Source organism: Oenanthe melanoleuca, chromosome 14 (genome assembly GCF_029582105.1).
Source record: "Oenanthe melanoleuca isolate GR-GAL-2019-014 chromosome 14, OMel1.0, whole genome shotgun sequence".
Lineage (NCBI taxonomy): Eukaryota > Metazoa > Chordata > Aves > Passeriformes > Muscicapidae > Oenanthe > Oenanthe melanoleuca.
The window spans coordinates 5,973,935-5,999,062 of record NC_079348.1 but is presented as its reverse complement, the minus strand read 5'-3'; the positions used below and the strand labels follow the sequence as shown (position 1 = coordinate 5,999,062).

At 48.1% G+C, this 25,128-nt stretch overlaps 1 protein-coding gene across 2 annotated transcripts; it reads left to right on the top strand.

The window, feature by feature from the left end:
- The first annotated feature begins 1,410 nt into the window (after positions 1-1,410).
- FBXL18 (F-box and leucine rich repeat protein 18) lies at positions 1,411-24,917 on the top strand. Of its 2 annotated transcripts, none has more exons than XM_056503811.1 (5): positions 1,411-1,518; positions 2,080-2,280; positions 3,149-4,689; positions 7,266-7,484; positions 19,253-24,917. In XM_056503811.1, exons 1-5 carry the CDS (start codon positions 1,501-1,503, stop codon positions 19,407-19,409), a joined length of 2,136 nt encoding a protein of 711 aa, XP_056359786.1. In that variant the 5' UTR covers positions 1,411-1,500; the 3' UTR covers positions 19,410-24,917. The 2 variants fall into 2 exon arrangements, with proteins under 2 accessions (XP_056359786.1, XP_056359787.1); XM_056503812.1 differs by lacking the exon at positions 1,411-1,518 and adding an exon at positions 1,697-1,957.
- The last annotated feature ends 211 nt before the right edge of the window (positions 24,918-25,128 follow it).

Sequence of the window (25,128 nt, the reverse complement as noted above, 5' to 3'; positions counted from 1 at the left end):
ACAAACAAAGCAGGTACAGATCTTCTACAGAGGTTCTCCCTCATCTAAGAGCTAAAAATGGTTTTCCTCTTTGACTCTAGAGCTCTCTCACAAGCCTAGAAGCAAAATGCATAATCAAGACTTGAGGCACTTGCTATTTCTAAGTGAAACCCCCAATTTACCCTTAATGTAATTCACGGCCTTAAATGGCAACAATCAAGCAGGAAGAAAATAGCAACTTACTAATCTTCCTTTATGGGTCATCTTTAAAACACATTTTCTATGAACAAAATTCCTGAAGCATACACGTAACTGGAAATTCCAGGGCTCTGGTCCTGTCTGTACTTGAGATTTGGGATAGCAGCTATGTGGAGCTACACTGCTGGAGCCAGCTGCTCCCCCTGGACATGGCTGTGTGCGATGGCTGCTGTCACAGCAGCTGTCACAGCAGTCCTGGTTGATTCTGCATGGCCCTCTGCACATCACTGAAGAGTAGGATGGTGATATTGGGAAGAAATCCTTCTTTGTGAGGCTGGGGAGACCCTGGCACAGGTTGCCCAGAGAAGATGCGGCTGTTCCACCCCTGGAAGTGTCCAGGGTTGGACAGGGCTTGGGGCAACCTGGGATAGTGGAAGGTGGCCCTGCCTGTGGAAGTGGGATGGATTGAGATAGTATTATAAGTTCCAACCCAAACCATTCTAGTATTCTGTAGTGTGACCAGCAGGATCAGGGCAGTGGTTCTGTCCCTGTACACACAGCTGGAGAGGCCACACACACCTCAAGTGCTGGGACCGGTTTCAGGTCCCTCAATCTGAAAAGGCCATTGAGGCACTGGAGCGTGTCCAGAGAAGGGAGCGGGCCTGAGGAAGGGTCTTGAGCATCAGGAGCAGCTGAGGAAGCTGGAGGGGCTCAGCCTGGAGAAAAGGAGGATCAGGGGGGATCTTCTTGCTCTCCACAACTCCCTGACAGGAGGTTGGGTGAGATGGGGGTCAGGCTCTGCTCCCAGGGAGAAACAGGATGAGAGGATGAGAGGAAATTGTGTGAAGCTGTGCCAGGGGAGGGTCAGGCTGGACATCAGGAAGCACTTTTCACAGAAAGGGCTGTCAGGTATTGGCACAGGACGGCTGGGGGGGTGGGCGAGTCACCGTCCCTGGAGGTGCTTACGGAAAGCCTGGACATGGCAGTCAGCGCTCAGTTCTGGTTGACGCGGTGGTGTTCGGTCAAAGATTAGACTCGACGAGCTCAGCGCTCTTTCCCAACGCGGACGATCCCGGTGTTTCTGCCTCCGCGGACCCGCCACTCCCACCATGGCGGCGCCCCCTCAAGATGGCGCCGCGCCGCGGCCGCGCCGCGCTCAAGATGGCGGCGCGGGGCGGGCGCTGCCGCGGAACCGGGTCATGGCCGCGCCGGAAGAGCCGTGAGGCGGCCGGGCCGGCGGCAGCGAGCCCGGGACGCGGCCGCTGCCAGCGGGGCCCGGCGAGGCGGTGGCGGCGGCTGCGGCGGGACCGCGCGGCCGCCGCCATGTTCCGCTGCGGAGAGGTGAGTCGGGGCTTGTGGGGCTCAGCTCGCCCCCCGCTTCCCCTCCGCACCCAGCGGTAACGGGGCTGGGGCAGCCCGGGGCGCTCAGGGCGGCAGGCGGGCTCGGGAATGGCCCTCGCCGGGTGTCTCGGGGGGCTCGCAGGGACTGTGAGGAGCAGCAGCCCCGCCGCCCCTCAGGAGCTGCCCTGGCGTTAGTGCCGGTTTGGGCTGTGCTTTCGCCGTTAAGGTGTGAGAGGGTTGCACAGGAGCTGTGGGTGATGTTGGACTGCAGTGTTGGTGTGTGGCTGCGTGTGTGAACAGATATATATAGCCGTACATGTGTGTATATGTGCATGGTTATGTAACTCTTAAGGTTAGTGAAACGGGAGGCGCTGGGAAGAAGGATGAGAGAAAGAGATTGCTGTGATATATTTAGGAAAGGATCATGGACAGTTGCAAAGTAAGTAGAATGAATGGAAATGTTAGCCAACAGTGAAAGACCAAGTGAGAGTAACATGGTTTCGTGTGAAGTTACCTCCATATTTTCCTTTTTTTTTTTTTTTTTTAATTTTTCCCCACCAGGAGGTCGTAAGTGAGGAGAGTGAGGAGGAAAGCAATGGAGTCAACTTGATGGAATTCTCAGATGAGATCCTTCTGCACATCCTCAGCTATGTCCCTTGCACAGACCTGGTCCTGAATGTCAGGAGAACCTGCAGGAAACTTGCAACACTTTGCCTTGACAAGAGTCTAACACATACAGTTCTGCTTCATAAGGACTATAAGGTGGGGAGGGTAGCTTGCTTCTTCTGCTAGCTGTGAAGACAAATCTGAATTCTTAAAAACAATGCCAAGAAGTAGAACTTTCCAATATGTATATTCATAATTAGACTGCTCCTGGACTCTGAAATCAAATACATAATAAGCTGTTTTATAAAAGCATTTATTTTCCAGAATGCTTTGTTAGAACAGCTCTGTGCTCCCTTAGTTATATACAATACAGTCAGTGAAAATTTAATTTCTCCATATTTCTGGAAGCTAAAATGAAAGAAAACATGACCTTCCATTTCTAACTGTGGTTGTGTAAAGTTACCATTTTCTCAAAATATGTTTTCTGTGTTGTTGTGCAAAAAAAATCTTGTGCATGTTGCTGTCAGGCATGCAGTCATCAAAGCCAAAAATTGTGTGCAGAAATAAAGCTTGGGAAGGAAGGGTGATATATCAATGAGAACTGTGTCAGCCAGTGCAGGCAGGGGCTCAATGAGCAGCCTATGCTCATTTCCAAAAGAAGAAATGGAATGAAGAAGAATGGAAGCATTCTTCTTTCAGTTTGAGTTTCTGCACATAGTTGGTTCTGCTGAAATAGCTTTGCTGGTAGAAAATGGAGGTGGTTTTCCCTTCCACTCTCAGCTTCTGCACAGTGTGTAATGCAGAACTGCAGAAGCAAAAGGAAGAGTAATCTTAAGAGTCCAAAGCATGGCAGACTGAGCTGCCAGGAGTGTGATAATTCTTAGGCCGTGCTGCCATCCCCAACCTTTGGATAAGCCACATAATCCAAGTACCAACCACTCTTATCCCCATCTCCAGCTGGGAAACTGAGTCAGTGCCCACCATTGCCGTGTCTCTCACTGGATGTGGTTTTGTTTGGGTGCAGGTAAACAAAGACAAAGTGAAGCAGCTGATGAGGGACATTGGGAAGGAGATCTACCAGCTGAACATGGCCGGCTGCTACTGGCTGCCCAGCTCCACCGTCGACCACGTCACGCGCTGCAAGAACCTGGTGAAGCTGAGCCTGTCGGGGTGCCACGTCACCTCCCTGCGCCTCTCCAAGATGCTCTCCTCGCTGCAGCACCTGCGCTCGCTGGCCATCGACGTGAACCCGGGCTTCGACGCCAGCCAGCTGAGCAGCGAGTGCAAGGCCACGCTCAGCCGCGTCTCGGAGCTGAAGCAAACCCTTTACACGCCCTCCTACGGCGTCGTCCCGTGCTGCACCAGCCTGGAGAAGCTGCTGCTGTACTTTGAGATCCTCGACCGCTCGCGGGAAGGGTTTATGCTGTCGGGGCAGCTGATGGTGGGCGAGAGCAACGTGCCCCATTACCAGAACCTGCGCATCTTCTACGCCAGGCTGGCTCCTGGCTACGTCAATCAGGAGGTGGTGAGGCTGTACTTGGCAGTGCTGAGTGATCGGACGCCTGAGAACCTCCACGCCTTCCTCATCTCTGCCCCCGGCAGCTTTGCGGAGACGGGAGCCACCAAAAACCTCCTGGACTCCATGGCCCGAAATGTACGTCTGGATGCTTTACAACTGCCCAAAGCCTGGATTAACGGCTCTGGGCTCCTGCAACACTTGAAGTTCAACAACCCTTTCTACTTCAGCTTTAGCCGATGCACCTTATCTGGTGGGCACCTGATCCAGAGGGTCATTAATGGTGGGAAGGATCTTAAGAGCCTGACCAGTTTGAATCTCAGTGGCTGCGTTCACTGCCTGGCTCCAGAGTCCTTGTTTCGGAAGGCTGAAGATGACATTGACAGCAGCATTTTGGAAAGCCTGGTAGTGTCTTGCTGCAACCTGAGACACCTGAACCTCTCTGCAGCTCACCATCACAGCTCTGAAAGCATAGGGAACCACCTGTGCCAGCTCCTGTCCAGGCTAAAGCACCTGCTCTCATTAGCACTACCAGTTTGCTCCATCACAGATGTTGCTGCAAGCGTGGAGAAGCCTCCCACCACACCTAATTTGGTGCCCCAGACATTTGGAAAGAAAGTTCGGATTGGGGTACCGACATATCCAAGGAACTTAGGGGACCAGGCAAATCAGAAGATCGAGTCCTCAGTGTTTTGGGCTCTGATGGGGAGCCTCAGATTTTTGGAAACCTTGGAGATAATTGGGTCCAGTTTCTCCTCTGCCATGCCCCGCAACGAGCCAGCAATTCGGAACTCGTTGCCTCCCTGTGTCCGGGCACAGAGCGTGGGGGATTCAGAGGTGGCTGCCATTAGCCAATTGACTTACCTGCAGAGCCTCACCTTAGCACAGCTGCCAAATATTCTCACGGGCTCTGGGCTCGTCAACGTCGGGCTGCAGTGCCAGCACCTGCGGACTCTTTCCTTGGCCAACCTGGGCATGATGGGCAAGGTGGTCTATATGTCTGCTCTCATGGACATGCTGAAACACTGCAGGTGTTTGAGAGATCTCAGGTGAGGGGCTGCCCTTGAACATCTCCTGTTTTGTTTGTGGATCTCCAGAAATGTGATTTGTGGTTTATTGTGGTTACTATTAAAAGTCTTCCGGGCCAGAGTAGCTGCAATGGCTTGAAAACTGGGTATTTTCCTTCCTGACTTATGGAGAATAGGAAGGCACTGCATGTTGTCTTTGAGGGCTCAGGATATGCCCTTTAACCAGTGTTTTAGGAGCAAAAAGTGCTGTGACAGTCTTCCTTTTAGATAAGGAAGAGTGCATGCTGCTTATTTGGGAGCTAGCAGCTTGTCAGGCCTGGTTAAATACTATGTGCCTTTGCTCACTTTTTGGCTTTGTGTACATGCACACCTCTTAAATTTCCAGGAAGGAGTAGACTCCTACACTGTCTAGATAATGTAGAGTTTTCTTTGGGTTTCCCAATGAGATACTTGTTTGCCTTGAGTTTGTATGAAAGTCTTGCCTTTCTATTTTTTTATTTCTTTTCTTTATAATGTACTGAAAACATTCTAAATCTAGAGTTTGTCCTGTTGGTGTTCCTCTCCTGGTAGGATTTAAAGGATCCTACCAAGAGTCTGATCCTAAAGAGTGCACAAAGGAGCTTCATGGTACCCAAAATGTGGTGGTGTCCTTGCCATATGTCCATATGAACACAAATGTTATCACTTTAGAGAGATGGGTTTTTTCTTCTTTTTTTTTTTTTTTCAAAACCAGCCAGTTTCAGTGAAACTGCAGAACCTGTCAGTCTCATTGTCCCCCTTTGTTCACAAAGCTCCAGAGTGCTGTGCAATTGAGACAGCAAGGTCACAGTTCTGTTACTGTGGCTGAAATTACTGCTCATCACCTGAGACTGGTGCTTGTGTTCCTGTCCCTGATCCACTGCAATAGTGAGGGGAGCCAGGGCTAAAACACCTCAGGAGGGTTTTCATTTCCCACCACTTCCCATTTAAAATGGGGGAGGAGCGTGCTGGTCTCTCATCCAAGGGCTGGCAGCTGCTGGGAATTTGATTGCTCAAGGTTTTGTGTTACGTGGATGTGTCTTTAACCTTGAGGAGAGCAAATAGCCACGGAGGAGCTGAGGGCTGGGGAAGGAGCCTTGGATGTGCAGTGTTGCTTTGCTCATCCTAGGCCCTGTAGCTTCCTGAGGCTTTGAAATGGAGGCCAAGAGTGACAGACATGGGAGACAGCACAGAGCCTGGAATAAAGGCTGCAACAGGGTTGTTTTTTTTGTACTACATTTGGTTGGAAGCTGTCACTCTTCTTCCCTGAGTAAAGTCTAAGGTTTTAGATTGGCTTAAGATGGTTTTAGAAATTAGCACGTCCTCCTGATAACGTAGTTTCCTTTAGATTTGACTAATTCTCTGCTGTTTTCCACCCTTATTCCCTTCCGTTTTCCAGGCTGTTAGTTTAAGGGGCTATTCCAAAGCAACATTGCCATCTAGCGAGTGCAGGGCGGCATTGCAGGTGTGGCTGGTGTGTCCTGGAGATTCACCGGGAAACCTGGATCCTGGAGATTCCCTGCTTTTTGTCCTAAATTTACAGTGCCCCAATAATGATGTCGAAAAATTGAAAAGGCTGCCAGTTCTCTTAATATGAATTTTAACTTACTACCCAAAGTGCAGATACGCTCTTAGGATTTCTTCAGGCAATGCCACCTTACAGCAGTCACAGGCTGAGACTGAAACAGAATTTATCAATTAGCAGGATTAAGTTGCTGAGATACCCCTGCATACTACAAAGCCTATGCAGAGATTACCCAGATCAAGTTGGGCTGGACAGCTTGTTATCACCTAATGGATTAACCTTCTTGGAGCTCTTGGCTTTCCTGACCCAATGACTGAGATTCTGCAGCCTGGTAGTAAATCTGCACTAAGCAGATGAGCTCTCCTGGTGGCACGGGCCTCGAGCAGGTTCAGCTCCCTGCAGGCTGGTTTCTGTGAGGGAGTCACCCTCTCATGCTGCTGGTTAAAACATAGACCCCTTGTTGGCCAGGTATGGCTTCACTGTGTCATTTTATTGTCCTCTTGGATCACTGTGATAGAGGATCATGTCTCTCTTCCCTGAGCCAGGTGTTTAAGGTAAAGGCTGGGTTGATGTTGGTTGTTTTTCCTGTGGGAGAGCCGTAGCTCTGATCCTTTGCCAGGGCTGGTTGTGGTCACTGTGCTGGCCCCAGTTCTGCATCAACCTGTGTGCATTGTGTATTTTTCACACCTGCTTCTCCCCAGGCAGTAAACTGAAGATATGACCAGTTTGGGCAGTGCTTGTACACTGGAACAGAAGGTCCCTAAATCCACACCACCTGCTTGGTGGATGTCACGTACAGAAGCCAGGCTGTGCTTTTAAGACCAGAATGGATCTTCTGCTTAGACCCAAAAGCTTGTCTTACCACCATACTGTGTGGGAAACTTGCAAAACTAGGATTACTTTTTTCTGCCTCTTTGTACCCCTATCCTTCAGGGTTAGAGGCACTGCTCCATCCACTTGCCAGCCCCCCATGAATGTGCCGTGCCTTTCCCTCTTGTCTGAGAGCACCCCAGGCTTGAATTGCCCATTGAGTTGTTTTTGTTTGTTCCTGCAGGCTGGAACAGCCGTACTTCTGTGCGGGTGCCCAGTTCTTCCAGGCACTGAGTCACTGCTCCTCTCTCCAGCGCCTTTGCATCGTCTCCCGGAGCGGGACTCTGCAGTCTGACGCAGTGATGTCATTCATGGCCAGCTGCCTTGAGGTCATCATGTGCCACATGTTTATGGGAGAGCCTCTTACCGTTTGCAAAAATCTCCAGCAGTCCATTGTGCGGAGGTGAGTGCGGAAAGGGGTGGATGTGGGATTTCTGGAGCTGTTGGAGATTTATCTCCATTCGCTGGCTTGCCAAGGTTTATATGGCTTGGAGCTCTTGTTCCAAGGAGCTCATAGGTAGTGTGTAACTGTTTGGCACATAAGCCAGCCTCTTACTTTAATAAGAGCGAACCAGTGAAATATTTGAAGGTATTTTATGAATTTTTGATTCCATTCCCACCCATGTTCTCTGCAGTTCCGCTGGCCAAGTTGAAGTTCTGGATGCAAAGCTCCATCATAAATCAAACGACACTTTTTGTGTAAACAAAACATCTGCCGACATTTTAAGTACTGAGAGATTTGACCTTGAAGCTTTCCTCCTTTCCCACAAGTGACTAAGATAATTCTCTGTCCTCTAATCACTTGTAAATGTCACTTACTGATAATCCCCTGGCAGCGCAATTCAAAGCCTTTAAAGGGTTGTTGTGAAGGGTTTTTTCTTCGGAGGGCTTGTGAGGGGGGAGAATTGGTACAAACTGCCTTTGCACGTTTGGCAGTTCTTAAAGGCATTTTGCTTGGCCCCTTGCAGCGTTCTGAGGCTCACGTGGTGGGAAACGTTTGTGTGTGAGCCGTGAACTGCATTTGAAAAGAGAGCTTTTAATTACGCTTGGCATTTGGAAATCTTCTAATAATGGCAGTCATCTTACAAAATATTTCCCATGCAGCAGACTTTCCATTATTATCTTTTTTTTCTATGAGGCTATTTCCCCGCCTTCAGTCTGTTTTCTTTGTCACCTACTGTTGCTGTGCCCTGTTAAGCTCTAATAAAAATTTCAAATCACACGGCGTTATTAGTGCATCCTAAAGGGTGCTCCTCCCCCCCAGCCTTCCTCCAGCTTCAAACTAACTTATTACACTTGGCTTGTTTCCGTGGATCAAATCCAGAGAAGGCTGTGACTATATTATCTCCCTACCAAACTGCTCCTGAGATTGTTGCTGCCTCTGAAAGCCTCTGTGTCCTTCTGGGAGAGGGATTGTTGGAATCATCTGAGTAAATTCCTTGTGATGCAACAAGGATTCTTTGAGTTTGTTTTACACAGGGCTTCATATCTGTAAAAACATTACTGGGTTGATTTCAGTTGTGCTTTAGGCATCCTTAGAAAGAACTAGAAATCTGCAGTTCCTGGTTTTTTGTTTTCCCTCCCTTCTGAGGTGCCATTGCAGCGCTGCCCAAAATTTTAATGTCCACTTACTGAGCAGAAATACACCATTCTGCAGTCTTTTTTTCCTTTTTCTCTGTCATGGAGTGATTCTCACTAAATTCTCTGCCTCTTTATAATCTAAACCCTGGGAACTTTCCAAAGAGCAGCTGATGCCTCGTGGAAATGTTAAAAACTATTTTTATATTTAGCTACAGTTCTGGCTGTCAAACTTATTTTCTTCTTTTGTATTTTATTAATAGAGACTTGTGTATGAAAACAGGGTTTTTTGAAGGTTGGGTTTTGTGGGCTTTTTTGCTGAAGAGAGCATCTGCTCCCACTGCAAATTCTACACCTGAAGTCATAATCCTCTGTGACATTGTAATTGGTGGCTCTGGAAACGATTTTGATGTCACACAAGATTATGACTTCAGGAGGAGGATAAGCAGTGGGAGCAGATGCTCTCCTAAGCAACAAAGATCTTGTTCTCATGCAACTGTCTCTAGTAATAAAATGGAAGAAACAAAATACAGAAAATGATGTGTAAGCAAAGCCTGGAGCCTTCCACGAGCCCTCAGCGAGTCTTTAACCACGTGACTTCTCCAGCAATTCCATTCTCATCCTTGCACAAATGTGCCTTGGGATGGGGTCAGGAATTGACTTGCTCTTGACTGCATTTTGGCTGCTACTCCAAGGCAGAGAGATGTGCAGTGAAATCTCTGTGTGAGCTTAAACCTGTGAGTAAGGCTGCAGTTCACACAGCATGGCTTCCTCTAAGAGTGTGCAGCTGGTGTGTCTTTAATCCAAGTTTTACACCAGGCAGCAAGTTGGAAGTTGTCTATCCTTGTTGCCAGAATGAAATGAGGTGATTTATGCTTATTTTTTTCAATTTGTTTGGAATGTGTGTGGATGCTGTGTGTAAAACATGGGGAGTGGGTGGGAAGGAGGAGGTGAGAGAAGGGACCTCCAGCCTTTGTTTTCTCCCTTCCCTGAGCTGGGGCAATTGCTTCCTATTCCTCAGGTCCCACTGAGAGTCAGAGTTCCTTTTTTAGGACTGTGGTGATGCTGTTGTTTAGGCTGAGAGATAGTTTTGAGCAGCAAGATGGGGTCAAAGGGATTCACATTCTCCCAATGCCTCTAAAAAAGAGAGGAAATGTGAGTGGGCATGGGAAGGACCCAGGGCTGGGCATGTATCAGGAGCTTGCTGCAGAAGGTAGAGCTGAGAACGCTTGAAAATGCAATATAGTGCAGGGCAGTCCTTTTTCAAGTGTGGGTGCACAGGAGGGTTTGGGTAACAGAAGAGGCCAGAACCTATTTGGGGAGAACAGACTGGTTTCAGCTGTGGAATTGTACTGGAAGATGGTGAATATACAGGGTGTGGTGATGGGAGCTTGGGAATTAAATCTGCTGCATCACAGCAATGGCTTAAAGCCTGAACTGCTTCTCAAACTTTCCCTTTTTACTGTAAAAGGAGGTTAGTGTTATGTGTTTCTGTTCCACTGGCCTGAAAAGAGATTGTTCTCATGTCTCTTAGTCTTGTGACAGCTTTGAACCAGACCCTGTGGTGTCCAGCTTTCTGGTGAGCAGTTTCTAGTTGAAGTTTGCTGCTATTTGGGACAAACTAATTCGTGTATTTGAGTCATTAAAAGCCTGTGATTCAGTTCTGGCTCTTTTGCAATGAAACACAATAAGCAGAACAGGGCTCATCTGGAGCCTCATCAGCAAACAGGAGGCTTGCAAGGGCAAGGTCTCCTCTGAGCTGTAGAAAAGACTGTAAAGATTGTTTCCCTCTGGGCAGATAAATCATTGCAGTGTTTTTCTTTATTCTTTTTCCTTCAGTGTGAATAGGAGGGGGGAGCTCCTTTATGGTTCAGAGAGATTCTCTGTACATAAGAAGGGCGTACTGGTTTGAGTGGGAGATGTGGCTTGAGTGATCCATATCCACACCCCTGATCTTCCTCAGGTTTCACATGTGATGTTGGTCTAGTCTCAGTTTCTGTGTAAATTGAAATTTTTTTCCCCATCACATGGTGCTCAGCTGCTGCCACACTTCAGATAGCAGCAGATCCAATGAACACAATGTTTTCCATTTTGTGCTTGGACCCAAACTTTGCTGGAGTGCTAAGCTCCAAGCACGTGTTGTCCCTGTTTAAATAACTCTCCTGTTCAAACCACTGCAGCATTAATTCCACAAACACTGAAAAACCACAATTTGAGGCCCCTGTGGTTGGAGGTTCAGGCATGAGCCCAGAGCTCTTTGAAGAAAAGGTAAATTTGCTTTGCCATTTTGGGCTGAGCTGCTGTGCTGGGATTGTTTCTAAATTCCTGCACAGAGCCGTGTGTCCAAAGGCAGGTCCAAGGGGATGAGCCTTCCCAGGAGCTTTCCCCATCTTTCCCACAGTGTTATTTTGTGTAAGAGTCAGTAGATGGAGCTGTGACCCATGGAAGGTCCCACCATTTACCAAGGGATGCATGCTGAAGAATTGTATTTATATGCTGGTATGTGTCTGCCCCAAAAATCCTGCGGGCAAGGAATTTGGATGACTTCAGCCTTACACAGCTACACGGTGTGGTTAGAGGGCACTTCACAAATGTGCAGGAGAAGTTGCTTTCCTGGTGCTTTCCTTGCCATGAGAAAACAGGCTGGGAGAAGGGATGGGAAATGCTTTGGCAAATATCCCCTTGGCTTCAAGGACAGATTTTTGTTTTCCACTGTGTGCCTTTAGAATTTTGTCGGTTTTAGCTGAAGTGTTTAGATAGCTCCTATCATTGTAGTGATTTCAAGGACTCTACAACACCAGACAATACAAGCCAGTGAAAAGTCCTTTAGAAAAACACCTTGGAAAAAGATCAAGAAAGCTACAATAAAATCAAAACAAACAAACAAATTTTAAAAACCCCAAAGCAAAATAAAAAACCTCTGAGAACACAGCATCATTAGGGATTCTTCATAAAGAAGGGGGAAAGTGTCAAGGCATAGAGGTGAGCTGTGATTTATAGAAATGGATTCCAAGGGAAAAAGCATGGTACAGCTGGAGTGTGTTTTGGGGTGCTGGGTGGGCAGCTGGGCTCAGCTGTTCCCATCTCCCAGAAGTGCTGTTGTGAATTCCTGGAGTCTGAGAGCTGTTGGGAGATGGTGCAGAGGGCTGGGGCTGTGTGGGGCTGTGGAGCAGGATCCCCCCAGAGCTGTGGGGTTGGGGTGGGCACGTGGCAGTTCTCTTCTGAGCTCTCTGCCCCTCTTCCCCAACCACACTGGTTCCTTTGCAAAGCACCTGAGCAACTCAGCACTGATGAGGCCACACCTTGAGTCCCGGGTTCAGTTTTGTGCCACCACCTCAGGAAGGACATTGAGGGGCTGGAGTGTGTCCAGAGAAGGGAATGGAGCTGGGGAAGGGTCTGGAGCACAAATCCATGGGAAGAATTTGAGGGAGATGAAGATGTTTAGTCTGGAGAAAGGAGGCTCAAGGGGACCTTTCTGTCTTTCCATAACTCCCTGACAGGAGGGTGCAGCCAGGGGGATGGTGGGCTCTGCTGTCAGGGAACAAGGGACAGGACAAGAGGAAATGGCCTCAAGGTGTGCCAGGGAATGTTTAGATTGGATATTAGGAACAATTTATTCACCAAATGGGTTCTCAAGCACTGGCAAAAGCTGCCCAGGGCAGTAGTGGAGTCTCCATCCCTGGAGGGATTTAAAAGCCATGAGGATTTGGCAGTGGGGACATGGTTCAGTGGTGGCCGTGGTAGTGCTGGGAGAATGATTTGGCTTGGTCTTACAGGGCTTTTCCACCCTGAACAATTCTGTGATTCTGTGACTCAGGTCACTATTGGGTTAACCAGTGCTGGAAAGCGCAGAGAATTTTTTTCATTTAGGACAATCTCACTGTTCTGCGGATTCAAACTCAGAGGAAGAGAAACACAAACTTACCCTGACTTGTCCTTATGTCAGGTATGAGCACTGCTTGTTTTGAAGTGACTTTCATAAGATTCCTGCCACTTTCTAGGAAGAGCTTTCAGCCTAAGTGAGATCTTGCTGTTCAGTCTTCTATAGCATTACCTAAATTTCCCCTTACTTGTTACTGTCCTTTTTTAACGTGAAACTCTTGGCTGGATCTTCCCTTTTTCTTAAACTGCTGATTCCAGTGGCCCTGTGTGGCTGTGAGAGCTGTGAGCTTGCTGAAGGGATGAAGCAGCCTCCTGGGATTCAGTTGCAGAAACAGGCTTCCAGGTGGGAGCACAGGGCTGAAATTGAGTATTGGAAAGTGCTGAGCGAGCCAGTCCCTCTCCTGGCATTTAGCACAGGACTGAGTTATCACAGAGGAATTTTTGCTCACCTCAGGGCTAAGTATTCCCCCTTGCCCTGGATATCCCTGCAAAATTCTGCTTGCTTGGATTCTCATTGTGGTCTCAGCCTCATAAAATCCCTTTTGGGGATCCCTTTTACTCTTAGAGGGGGCTCTAGGGGCAGTAAGTGATTCAAGATCATCTCTGAATTCAGCTGTCACTCCCACTCTGCCCACCCAACTGCTGCAGTCCTACCGACACTGCAAAAAGCTGCTGTGAGCACCTAGGGCTTTTTCGAGATTTTTAAGCTGGTTTTGCATCCCTTCAGCACCTTTTCTTCCTTCTGACCTTGAAGAAGCCCATGTCTGTACACTGCTGGCTTTCCTGGTCCCAGAGCTGCTGATCCCGCCCTGCCAGCCCCAGTGTGTGAGGGCTCCAGCCCTGCACAAGTGGGATTGCAGGAGGACTTAATATATCACCAGGCTGGTGTAGTGAATCATTAGCATCCTGCTCAAGCTTTCATTGTCTGTTTCATTTCCTGCTCTTGGAAACCCCTGAATCATTCTGTCACAGACTGAATAACAAACTGCATCCTTGTTGGTTTGCGTTGCCCAAGGATTCCTTGGCAGGCTTGGCGAAGGTTGAATGTATGAGGTGTGGCCCAGACACCTTTGCTTTTACCAGGGATGTTGTTTATGGGTGGGCTTAAATACTTTACAAGCCAGCAGGGCTTGTGGGACCATCCCCAGTTTGCCATATTAATTTATCTTCTTTTGGGGGTACTCACAAAACCCCTTCTTTAAATGCATTCCTGTGGCTGACCCAAATGCCTCGTTTTAACTGCCAGCTCATGTGTTTTGAAAGGAATTCAGTTCTGAAACCTTCTTCAGCGGGCAGATTGGTTTGTGCATGAAATAACTTTCAAGGATTGTCCTCTCTCTCTTGGCTGAGAAATAATATTGGAATAGCACTGTCGTGCTTTCTCTTCATGAGGGTGTAAAAGGCTGAACGGAAGCATTAACTGCAGCTTTAAAGCATTTCCATAGTAAAATAAATCTAATTGAGCAGTTATTGCAGCAGCTTTTTAATTTGTGGAAGAGATTAGGAAATAACTTTCAGCTTGCTCTGGCAGAGCACTCCCCTAGGACGTGTCCTGGGCGCTCTGGCATCGCTCTTTGGGCTCTTATTCCCTCCCCCTCTAATTGTCCGGTCACATTTGAGTGATGCAGAGTTCAGCTGGCAAAATAACGTCGGAACCTCAGTCTGCAGGCGTGTTTGATCCAAGCCTCAGTTCACAGGAGAAGTAGCAGAGTGCCATTCATGCCTTACAGGGAAACCACAGCAGAGAGATGTAATTTGCCTCGGCTCGGGATGAGTCTGATGTGTTATTGCTCCTTCCCTGTGGCTCAACGCAGTGGCAAAGGAAGGAGCTGCGTTGAGGATAATGGGAGAGTTGGCAGTGATGTGTGTGAGTGATTTCCAGAGTCCCATCTACACCCCTTGGTCTCAGGTTGGAGGCTGCAGTGACTTAGTGTGGAAAAATCAGCAGCTTTGGGAGGATGTTGGTTTGTCTATGTAGACATGAAGGGATGGAAGATACCCCTAAAGGAAAACACTTTATAGCAAAAATATCTCATTGTGTGGAGTTAAGAGCAGCCAGAGGAATCTGAACATCTTTCCTTGGGAACTTCTCGAGTCCATTTCTGAGGTTTGGAAATAAAGTCTGCTTAGCACTGGCACTTTGGCAGGGCTGGAAGGGAGAATGGCACTAGAGAAGGGATCTGCTTTAGAGTCAGTCTTGGGGATGAGTGGGGGGCAAAGGCTCTCCCTGCTCCCAGGGGAAGGGGCCTGGGAGAATCCCACCTACAGGTTCTTTGGCAAGGCCAAATCTTCTTTGGAAGATTTTCTGCAGAAGCTTCTTTGGCAGTCACTGTAAGCAAGGAAAGATTTGCAGCTCCCTGGTACAGAGGTCAGGGCACGGCCAGTGGAACAAATCTTAAGTGTTTGCCTGGCCTTCCCTGAGAAGATGAGAAAAGTGTGTGTGTATGTTGGGTCATGCTGCTGCCAGCTGCTCCAGCTTGTCCTGGCACTTCCTCCATTCCACCGTGCCATGCTGCAGGAAGGGAGTTTCCAGGCTGGCTCAGGTATGCTGGCTGAAGCTTTCAGGACAGATGCCACATTTGAACTTCGAGGTGTGAGCAAGTCTTCCAGTAAAAACAGGCTGGGCCTTGCAGAGGATTAACAGGGCTTTGTGCATGTGGGTGAGAGAGCTGCATACGGGGCAGAAAGTGAGTTGGTTTGAAACCTCTGCTCTTGAGAAACTTTTGCCTCTCCAAAACCAGCTCATCAGCCTGTGGGGAAGGTCAGAATAGAGAGGGGAGAAGGTGTGTGACTGCAGCAGAGACTGGTTTGCATTTGTGAGAGTTGTGCCAACCAGAGTCCACATCTGCTCTGTCCCTGCTGTGCTCTGTTCCCCCAAATCAAACTTCTCATTTCCTTCCTTCCTCTCTTCTAGAGCTTCTTTTTCCATAAGCTCAGCTTGGTTTGTGGAGGTCAGAGATCTGCCCTTGATCCATTCGTGATACAGTGTATTTCCTCACTTCATCTGCTGTGTGCTGCTTTTGTTGGCAGTGTTTAATTATCCCTCATTGCCAGCCCTCGGTGCTGCTTGCCAGCCTCTGGGAAGTGGGATGTGCTGAAATTTCTGATTTGGCTTAGGACTTTCCTTGGGTTTCTGTGGAAATCTCAAGGGGAAGAACATTCTTCAGCCCCAAAACTGCCTTATCATTTCCTTACAAGAAGGTTTGAGCAGCACCTAATGCAGAGAGCTGTCACCTTCCAGGGTCTGTGGTGCAGAGGGTTGCAGGGGGGGTTATAATCCATTTTTCCAGGCTGGCTGGTGAGATTCCCCATGGCTTTGGGCTACCCTTTGGATCTATCAGCAGGTGGAATCTCCTGGAGACTCACTGTCCTCTCTGGAGAGGCATGTCAATGTTTGCCAGGAGATAACTGCATTCCAGGGAGGGACTCTTTTGTCTTGCTAAAATCGAGGAAATCTGATCAAAGTGCAGCCTTGCTTTAGACTTTTTCTTTTTGACTTTGTCCCTGACCTACATATTGGATCCTGCCACAGTGGTTGGAAGTAATTGAGAGCATAGTGTTAGGCTATTTACCAAGCTGTTCACTTGAAAATAACCTTACTGAGTCCAGTCCACACCTGCTCTGGGAGAATTCTGGAGACAAATAGCAAAGCATCATTAACCCTTTCATCCACATACAACCAGATCAAGATCTAAGAGCAGGGAGATGCTGTATCTGCTGGTGCCAGCAGGAATTTGTGACACAGGGTGTGTTTCACCATTCATTCCCCAGCTCCGTGGATGATTCCAACCAGCTGCTGAGGCCAGGTCTGCTCTGTGTCCACATCCACATGGGGACACTTCAGAAAACTCCTTGTGGAAATTCCCGCTGGATGGTTGTTGGTTTGGTGTCGATTCTGCTGGACCAGAGGTTATGCTGGAAAATATACGTGGTGGGGGGAGGGAGGTGTTTTCTTTGTTATCCCAGTGGTTGTTTCTAATTAAAGGATCTATTTTGAAGGGACTGCTAGTCAGTTGCCTAGAAAACTTGCTTTCATTTAATTAATCATGATGAGTTTAGTCTGGAGGTTTTGTAGGAGAGAGCAGGCAAGCATATCCTTGGCTTTTTTCCCTTGGAAAAAAATACCAAACCAAAAAAAAGCAGGGCTTCATGTCTGAAACTGCAGCTCTTTTGTCTCCCCAGGTCAACATCCTTCTGTCCTTCGGGTTTTAATTTTACAAGCCATGCGTTTGCAGAGGTGGATGGAGTTTGAAGTCCATCCAGGTGTGGAATGAGGAAAGAACCCTCAAGAAGATTACAGGAGCTGTTCTGCAACTCATTAACTTACTCTCTTCCCCTTCTTGTTATCTCCTCCCCATGCCTGGGGCCTTTCAAAGTAGTGCTCTAAGTGCCTCTCACTTAATCTAGCCCACCTGGACAGGTGTATGAAGAAAGGAATTGCCTTCCGGGGAAGGACTAAAGGAGCATGGATTGCAGAGGGAGGCTGCTTTTGGGAACTGCTAATCCCAGTTTAACATTATGACAGCTGCTCGTTAAAATCAGGGTGTTTTTTAACAGGCAGTTAAAGGAGAGGCTTTGCACGCACATTTAACTGAGAATAATAGTGAACCATGTGCATTTGATTTTTTTTTTTCCTTAAATCACGCAAATTGTACATGGAAAGAATTCTTCGGCGTCAACTTGCTGGGGTATGGAATTTACAAGGTTTGCAGTAACATACAGTTTCCTGTTGGTGGGGGGAGAAAATCACAAAGCTTTCTTTTTTTTCTCTTATTTTAAGATCAAGTTCAAACCCCTGGTATAAGCCCAGCCTCTTTAGGAGGGGCACTTACTGCGTTGGGGTTTTTCACTTGTCTCGGTGGCAGTTCATCATGTAAACTTGTCTGGGTTCTTGTTTTTATAGCTACATGTAAAGGCTGCTTATAAACTACAATTTTGTACATGATAAAAAGGCAGCACTCAGGTCCAGTTTGGGAGAGTCTATATACAAAGAAGGAAGCAGTTTCTTTCCCTTGGGGAGATGGCAGTTTCTTCCTTTGCTGAACTTGAGTAAACTTGGTCTATTAACATGATTTTCTCTGCAGGACTGTGGTGTTGGATAAGAAACATGAAGAGCTGAGGCAGAGCAGGGACTATCAAAGAGACATTTGGCTGTATTTTATGTGATTTCACTGCAGACTTTACCAGCTGCCTCCCAGATCAGCAGTTATTTGCTGGTTGATTTCTTGAGGGCAGTGTTGTGGAAGTAAGAAGCTGCACAGCTCTGACACAAGCCCCCAGATCTACTGGGGGAGCCGTGTCCTTTTCTGCCAGCCCTTAGGCATGAGGCATGAAGGGCAGGTCTGTGATGCAGAGAGATAGAAAATTGCCCCAGGTAGTTCTGTTGCTGGAAATTCTTATTCCTGCAGCTACTTAGGTTCAGGCAAATTAATTCAACCCACCAACACTGAGCAGCCAGCCTGGGAATGGAAGTTTCTCTGCTGTGTTTTTGGCAGCTCTACTCCAAATCTTTTGTGGATGGGCATGTCCTTTCTGTCTCCCAGGAAATGCCATTCTCTTGTGTTGCTTTCTTCAGCTGGCTGCATTGCTACCTGGGATTTTCCTGTCTGTTTCCAGCAGCTGGAATTCCAGCCTTTCCTCACTGTTTGACAGAAATCTGGATGTTCAGAGCTAGAGATGAGCTGGGACCCTTCCAGACACACCTGTCTAAGTTTGTTGAGCTGAGAGCTTCTCTTTGGACCCAGCACAGCTTGGTTCAACCTTCAGGGACTGGTGCTGCCAGTGGGACTCTGCCTCCTTGTGAGTGATAATGAACTGGTCCTTGTCACACCCTTCAGAGGAAACACCTTGGTGGCACAGGACCAGTAGTCACAAATCTTTTTCATTTTGAGGTGTATCTCTTAAGGATAATTATGCTACAATTTTACCCCCCCAACCCAGCTTTAAAAGACTGAACTCTTTTTACCCTGCACTGAGTAACACCATTTCTCTTCCTCACAGGTTGCTGTCATGTAAAGTACTTGCTGCTGGGCACTTGGGCTTTTTCTGTATGGTTCTTTCTACATTGTTTAATGGCTTTAACTTTTGCAAATCTCTTCCTTTGCTCTGCAGCCTGGATTAAAAAGAAGGCTGCAGTGTGTGAGTGTGAGCACACTTAAATGCTTATCTGCACATCTGAGCTTTCTAAACTTGCCTATGCTCTAATTGCAGAGTGTAGGCTCTGCATGCAGAACAACCCAGCCTGAAGTGATAATCCCAGGCTCAGCCCCGAGGGAATGCCTGACATTGCTCTGGCCTGATTTTCCTAATGGCTCTGCAACTTGCCTCTGGTTTGCAGGTGGTTTAAATTGTTATCGCTGAGCACCTTGCCCAGCTTGGGCAGAGCTCGTGGGATCTCTGATCCTCTAAGAATACCTACGTGTCTTGATTTATTTTTCATTAATTTTTTAAAAAACTTCTTCCTCCCTCCCGATTTTAGGTGCAATTTGGGCTTGTGCCAGCTTAGCAGACTGACTGCAAAGGGGTGCAGACCCAGCCTGAACTCCCTGCTGACACAGAGAGGGAAGAGTGGGAGACCTGGAGTTCCCCTCCTGCCTCCTCTGAGCAACCCTTCCTTGCCCCCATCCTGCATGATCGATACCCAGGCCATCCCCTTCCCTTGCACTGGAGAATTGGTATTTTTCCTTGGCTAATAACCTGTGTCTGATTTAGTTTCCAGGCAGAACGCCCTGCATTAAACGTCGTCATTTTCCCTCTGCTTCACGAGGACTTGACAGAGGTCATCAGAGATGTCCCCATGAGGCACTTGGATGAAATTACCTTGTTTAAAAGCAGAGTGGCTGAGGAACCTCCCAATTTGTGGTGGTGACTGTCACAGCATGGAAGGGACAAGTCATTGTGAACCCATGGAGCAGCTTCTTGTTGGCCTGGATTTCCCATCCTCAGCTCCTGGCCACCTCACTGGATGCTGTACAATCACTTCAAACAGGTGCAATTGCAAAATAAAAAAAGCTGGTTCTTTGCAGTGGGGTAACATCTGTTGGATATTGCTTGCATCTGAAAACCCTGTCTCAAAGGCTTGTGGAATCTGATGAGTGTTTCCTTGCGGTTAATATGAATAATTTTTGTTATTGAAGTAAAAGGTAAGAGAAACTGACTTAATGCTCCTTCCCCTGTGTCCCCTGGTGTGTGTCCCAAGGGCCCCTGTGTATGTTGGCAGTGTGCTTTGTGGTTTTGGTGGAAGTCATTCTTTGCTTCAGTCTGTTTTTGGCAAAGTAGAAAGCCTAGGCCAGCTCAGAGGCACAAAAATGTGTTGCTCAATTGAAGTGCATCACATCTTTTCTATGTTACAAATAGACATTTGTAGCCACACACGTGCAGTCACAGATATTTAAAGGATTTCTTTTTTTTTTTGATTGAGAAGTACCACAAGGACTCTTTTTATTTTTAATAACAAATTATGGTCATTAACACCTTGACCATAGTATGTTCCTGCTGATGGTGTTTCCATTGGTCTGGTGGAAGAAGTTCTCAGCTCTTCTGGAAATCATTGTCCTAGGGTAGATGGTGCCTACAGTGAATAAGTTGAGGCTCAGATCTGATTTATATGCAGTCTGTCTTGCAGTGTAGATGGGAATGTAGTGTTCCAGTTCTGTCCTTATATCCCATGCCTTGAGCTCATGCTAATTTTAGAGATGTTATGAAGTATTTTCACAGTGTGATTTCAGTCAGCTTCTCTGCTCCACAGGACTTCCTCAGGCATCAGTAGTGGTCTGGATCACTTTCATATTGCCTTATTTACTGAGCACTTTTAAAAGCATCAGACAGCTGTACCAAAAGCCAAGTTACAAATTCCTGGAGCTACATGTCTGGGTGGCAGAATTTTCCTTGGTACCATACCAGGTCTGTCTTCTGCAAAGCAGCTGCTGACCAGAGCTGTCTAACTTCACCCAAATTCTGAATGTGTTGAGCTCTGCTTTTCTGGGGAGGCCCAGAGTTGTCCAAAGATGATATGCCCATCTCCTTGTCAGAATTTTCTACTCAAGATGCCCTTCTCACAAATGCTCTTCTGCCCTCAGTGGTCAGAGGAAGCCTGGTCTAATGGGATAGATTTGAGAACAAAATGCCCCGAAGGACTTTCTGTCCTTACTTTCCAATCAGCCACGTGTGAGCCTGCCTGGAATTCTATCCCACAGGTGTAAATCACAGCCAGGCTGTGATAACCCTTGTGCTCAGAGGGGTTACAGTGAAGAGCAGGTAAGTGTCAGGCTCTGCTAGCACAGGTCTGTGCCTTGCTGAGACCAATCCCTGGTGGTTTGCTGTCTTCCCCTGTCAGGCCAGGGGGCCAGCACAGCCTCTGGAGTGCAGCTGGCAGCAGGATGGTGAGGCCAGCTCCTGCTCCCCTGGGAATGCTGCAGCTGAGCTCTGAGTTCAGTGTTTGAGTGTTTGAGGCTCTGCCTCAGCTCCAGCTCCATGCAGCTGGGTGTGAGGAGCTGCTGCCCTGCTCCTGCCACTGTTTTCTCTCCCACTCTCCCTGATGAGGTCGTTCTTTCAGCCTCTTGTCATATTACTCACCTGTTTGAATCCTCTTCTCCCTCTCTTCTCTCTCTCTTCACTTCAGCACATCAGATGTGCATTTTGGCTGGAACATTGTCCAGTTCAGGCCAGTTTCAGCTCTGCCTGGTTTTTGTCCGTGTTTTCTTCTAGGATAACTATTGAGGACTGGGCAGAGGGTGTTTGCTTTCTCCTTGTTTGAAGCACTGGCAAAGTTGCTTTGTCCTGCTTGTGCCTCGGGGCAGAGGGAAGGTGGAGGGTGTGGAGGCAGCTCTGATGCCTTAGGGAACCTGTTCAGTCCTGTGAAGGAATCCTGATATTTGGTTGGAGTGAGGCCAGAGGGGATTTCCCCTGCATAAACACTCTGTGGCATCAGCCAGAGCTTGGCACTGCTGCCAGCTCACCTCTTCCTGTTCCTCTGGAAAACCTGGACTGGGGGCCACTGGTGTGCAGAACCCAGCTGTTGCTTGGTTCTGGTGTTAAACCTTTGCTCTTGGGGTGGCAGTCACCTGGTGGAATGTGCTGTACACTTGGCTTGGCACATCCATCTCCACCTGCCTCGTGTCCTGCTGCATGGGAGCAGCAGCCAGGGATGTTTTATTGCACTGTTCTTCCGTTGCCAGGGATATGATGTTTGGGCATCTGTATCCATGCAAGTGGGTCACAGCTCCTGATGATGCTGCCAGTTATAGCCAGGGCTAGGAAAGGTCACCCACAGGTGATAAAGGTAGCATCCCAAAAGTAATGAAGAGCTAAAATCTCCTTCCACCCCCAGCTCCCCAACTCCAGGCTAGTGCTTGATATCTCTACTACAAATCCTCTTATGGTGAGTGAGAATTTCCGCTGCTTTTGCACTCCAGGCAGGATTCACCAGATGTTAATAATGTGCTTATTTTCTCTAAGTGCTATTTTGGCATCGGTGTTAATTACAATTTATATTCTGCAACATTTACACTGGGAAAAGAACCCACCCTAATAGTACCCAATTGGCAGAGCTGGGCTATTAAACACAGCTCCATATGTTCTGAGCAGAGCAGTGGATGGGACTCAGAGCCCACTCAGCACTCAGGCTCCAGCAGGCAGCTGTAGAGCAAGAGAAGGGAGCAGAGAGAGGGGTGTTCTGCCCCTGGATTTTTTTTATTATGAAATCCCCCTCCTTTTCTGTCCCCATCTCCCCAGAAATCTCCCTCCTGCTATCTGTTGTCCGTTGTCTAAAACAAATGAATTCAATTCCAGAAGGTGCCCTTCTCACAGGGAGTGTTTCTGCAGGATCCCAGTCCCTGCTGGCCTGTTCCTTGCTGCCTTCCAAAGCAGACCTCCAGTCTTTGGGAACTGCAGCAGAAATCTTTGCTTTGACCACCACCAAGGTGTCTGTGGTTCTGTGGGAGAAGGATGTTCTGGGACAGGTAGTGTTCTTGTGTAAAACTTGATGTAGTTTGCTGCTCTGCTCATGTCCACAGTCTTGTTTGGCATTTGGTTCCTGCAGGCTGGGAGGGTCTGGAGTGACACTGGTGTGAGGAATTCAGAGGGACTAAGTCATCTCTGGTTTTCTTAGGAGTGGAGGTTAAAGAATTGCTTCCTCAGCTGTTTGCAAAGCTGATTTCATGGTCTCTCTAGGAGGTGGCAGTGTATCCACTGCAGTGTTTGGAGAAGGAGCTGTGTGGTGACAGTCCCTCCCTTCAGGAGAGATCTGACTGTGGTCACTTCTCTCTCAGGGAGAAGGAGAAGATGGGAATGAGAGGAGTCATGGATCTCACTCTGGAAGCCAGACACACATCGTGAGGCTTGGCTGTTTCCTCACTTGTGGAAGGGGAGGAGGCTCCCCAGGGGCTGAACCCTCCCCAGGTGAGGAGGTGCCCTCTGGGGAGCAGAGGGCAGACCTGGGGCTGTGTGGACTGAGAGCAGCAGAGCCACAACCCCACTCCCTGTAATTCCCATCCCTGCCTCCTCTGCCGGGTGTGTGGGATCCTGAGAGCAGAGCAGGACCCATCCTCTCATTGGTGTTCAGAGCTGTGGCAGTTCTGGGACCGTGACAGGTGTGAGACTGCCCATGTGAGGGGCTGGGTGCTTTCTTCCAGCACTGCATTTTTAGGATAGGGCCGTAGAAATTGGGGACTTTCCCTCTGGCAGAGTGAACCAGTGCAGGAGGGTTGTTTCACCTGGCCAAGGGGGATGCAATTCCCTCTTGGCTGGTCCCAGCAGTGTCCAGCCACAGCTGGGAGAGCAGTGCAGGAGCTGTGCTGCATGTTGCAGAGCCCAATCTCCTTGCACTGCAGCTCTGCTGCCTCTTTGAGATGCGCAGGCAGCCAGGCTACTCCAGCAGGAGAATCATTTCCATAGAAACCAATTGGGATGTTGTACGGGGAATAATGATTAATAGTGAAGGGATGTTGCCTCAGGCCCTTCTCATTTTTTAGGGGGCAGTGAGGGACAAACTGGGGCACAGGTAGGGGGACAGGGAGACTTGAAGACTAATGGAAACCATCCCTTCCATTAATTTCCAGGGCAGCTTTCCCTCTTCTCCTCCTACCCAGCCCCCCACTGCTGCTCCCAGCTTTCGTCAAATTTTCAAAATGGCTAACCTGGTTAGAAATAATCATAATAATAAAAAAGGATGGATGAGGTCTGACTACTAACATTGTTGCTGTTAGCAGCAGGATTTCAGCCATAAAACATGAAGCAAGGGAGGCATTGACCTTTCCGCTGTTTGAAATGAATGGAGACATCAATATCTATTGTTTTGTGGCATTGACCTCTGACGCTCTTGGTTCGCCCTCCCCTTTCTTTTTTTTTAATTTCCCCCTGACACTCGAGGAAAGGGGTCAGTCTGTTCCATCTATTGATCCCCATCTTACTTGGTGATAGGGAAATAATTAGAATTTTAAAGATCTCTGCTGCTCGCTGGTGAAATACATACACAGAGGCACAGGCTAAGCCCCCGCTTGCCATGTTGTGTTCTCCCCCCTTCCTTGCAGAGATCCAAAGCTCTGAGATCTGAAGGAAGGCAGATCAATATAGGTTTAATCATGATGGGGGTTTTATTTCAGTTTTTTAAATGGTAAAGTGTAACGTTTTATGTTAATGTTGTCGGAGCCTGGCTGCCTGGTGCCTTGTTTTATTTATTCTTTTAAGTAGCCCCTTCTTTTGTGAACTTCATCTATGTACAGAGAATGTGAAATCAGGCATTGCTAATTAGCTGTATGACAATTAAGTAATGTAGCACAAAACCATTAGGACACTGGATTTGTTTTTGAAGTTTGTCCTTTGAAGTGGAAGCTGCAACTCCCTGCCCAAGGCTGCTGGGGAAAATGTTTTTCTATCAAAACTTTCTTTGAAAATAAAATGTCAGTGTAAGAGTCCCTATTTCTGTCATCTCTCCCTCTAAACAGCGGGTGGAAATTGTTTCTCCTTGTAAAAACTGCTGGCATTGATAGGGGAATTCAGGAAAGCATTAAATGGGCAGTTGGTCTCCAAACACCCTCAGTTCTGGTAGAGATGTTACCAAAAAGGCTTGTTTAGCTCATTGAGAGGGATCAGTGCCACACTGGGAGAGAAAACCTGGCTCACGAGCCTGGAGATGGCAAAGGGAGGTGGTTCTAAAACTGGGGGTTCATCTCTGACACCCCAGGTGCCATCAGGGTGACAGCCTGGCCACAGGTCCCTGCAGGCTGCTGGGTCTGGGCTGCTCCGTCCGTGCGCTCGTGGGACTCCTGTGTTTGCATCGGCCCTTTGTCCTCGTGGTGAGTCAAATTCTGAATGTGCAACTTTCATGTACGCTGGTGGCATGTAAAACTTCCAATAAAGAGTGAAACATTTGGAACCAGCTCTGCCTCCTTGCCTCCTGCTTCCCATTTCCCTCTCAAAGCCACCTTCTCATGGGGAACACCTTGGGGTTGCCAGCTAAGTCTGCACTGGGAGCTGTGGAGTGTCACTGGCGGTGCTGGGAGGAGCAATTTTGGGGTTACAGCCCTGTTCTCCTGAATTTGGGGATGCTGTTCTGTGGGCTCAGCTAAAGAAGGAGCTACTCTGTGTTT

What these genes read in the sequence shown, in the direction of transcription:
- FBXL18 (XM_056503811.1), top strand. An exon ending in TGCTTCATAAGGACTATAAG is followed by an intron (nt 2,281 to 3,148) that starts GTGGGGAGGGTA and finishes GTTTGGGTGCAG; the next exon opens with GTAAACAAAGACAAAGTGAA. An exon ending in CAGCAGTCCATTGTGCGGAG is followed by an intron (nt 7,485 to 19,252) that starts GTGAGTGCGGAA and finishes TGTCTGATTTAG; the next exon opens with TTTCCAGGCAGAACGCCCTG.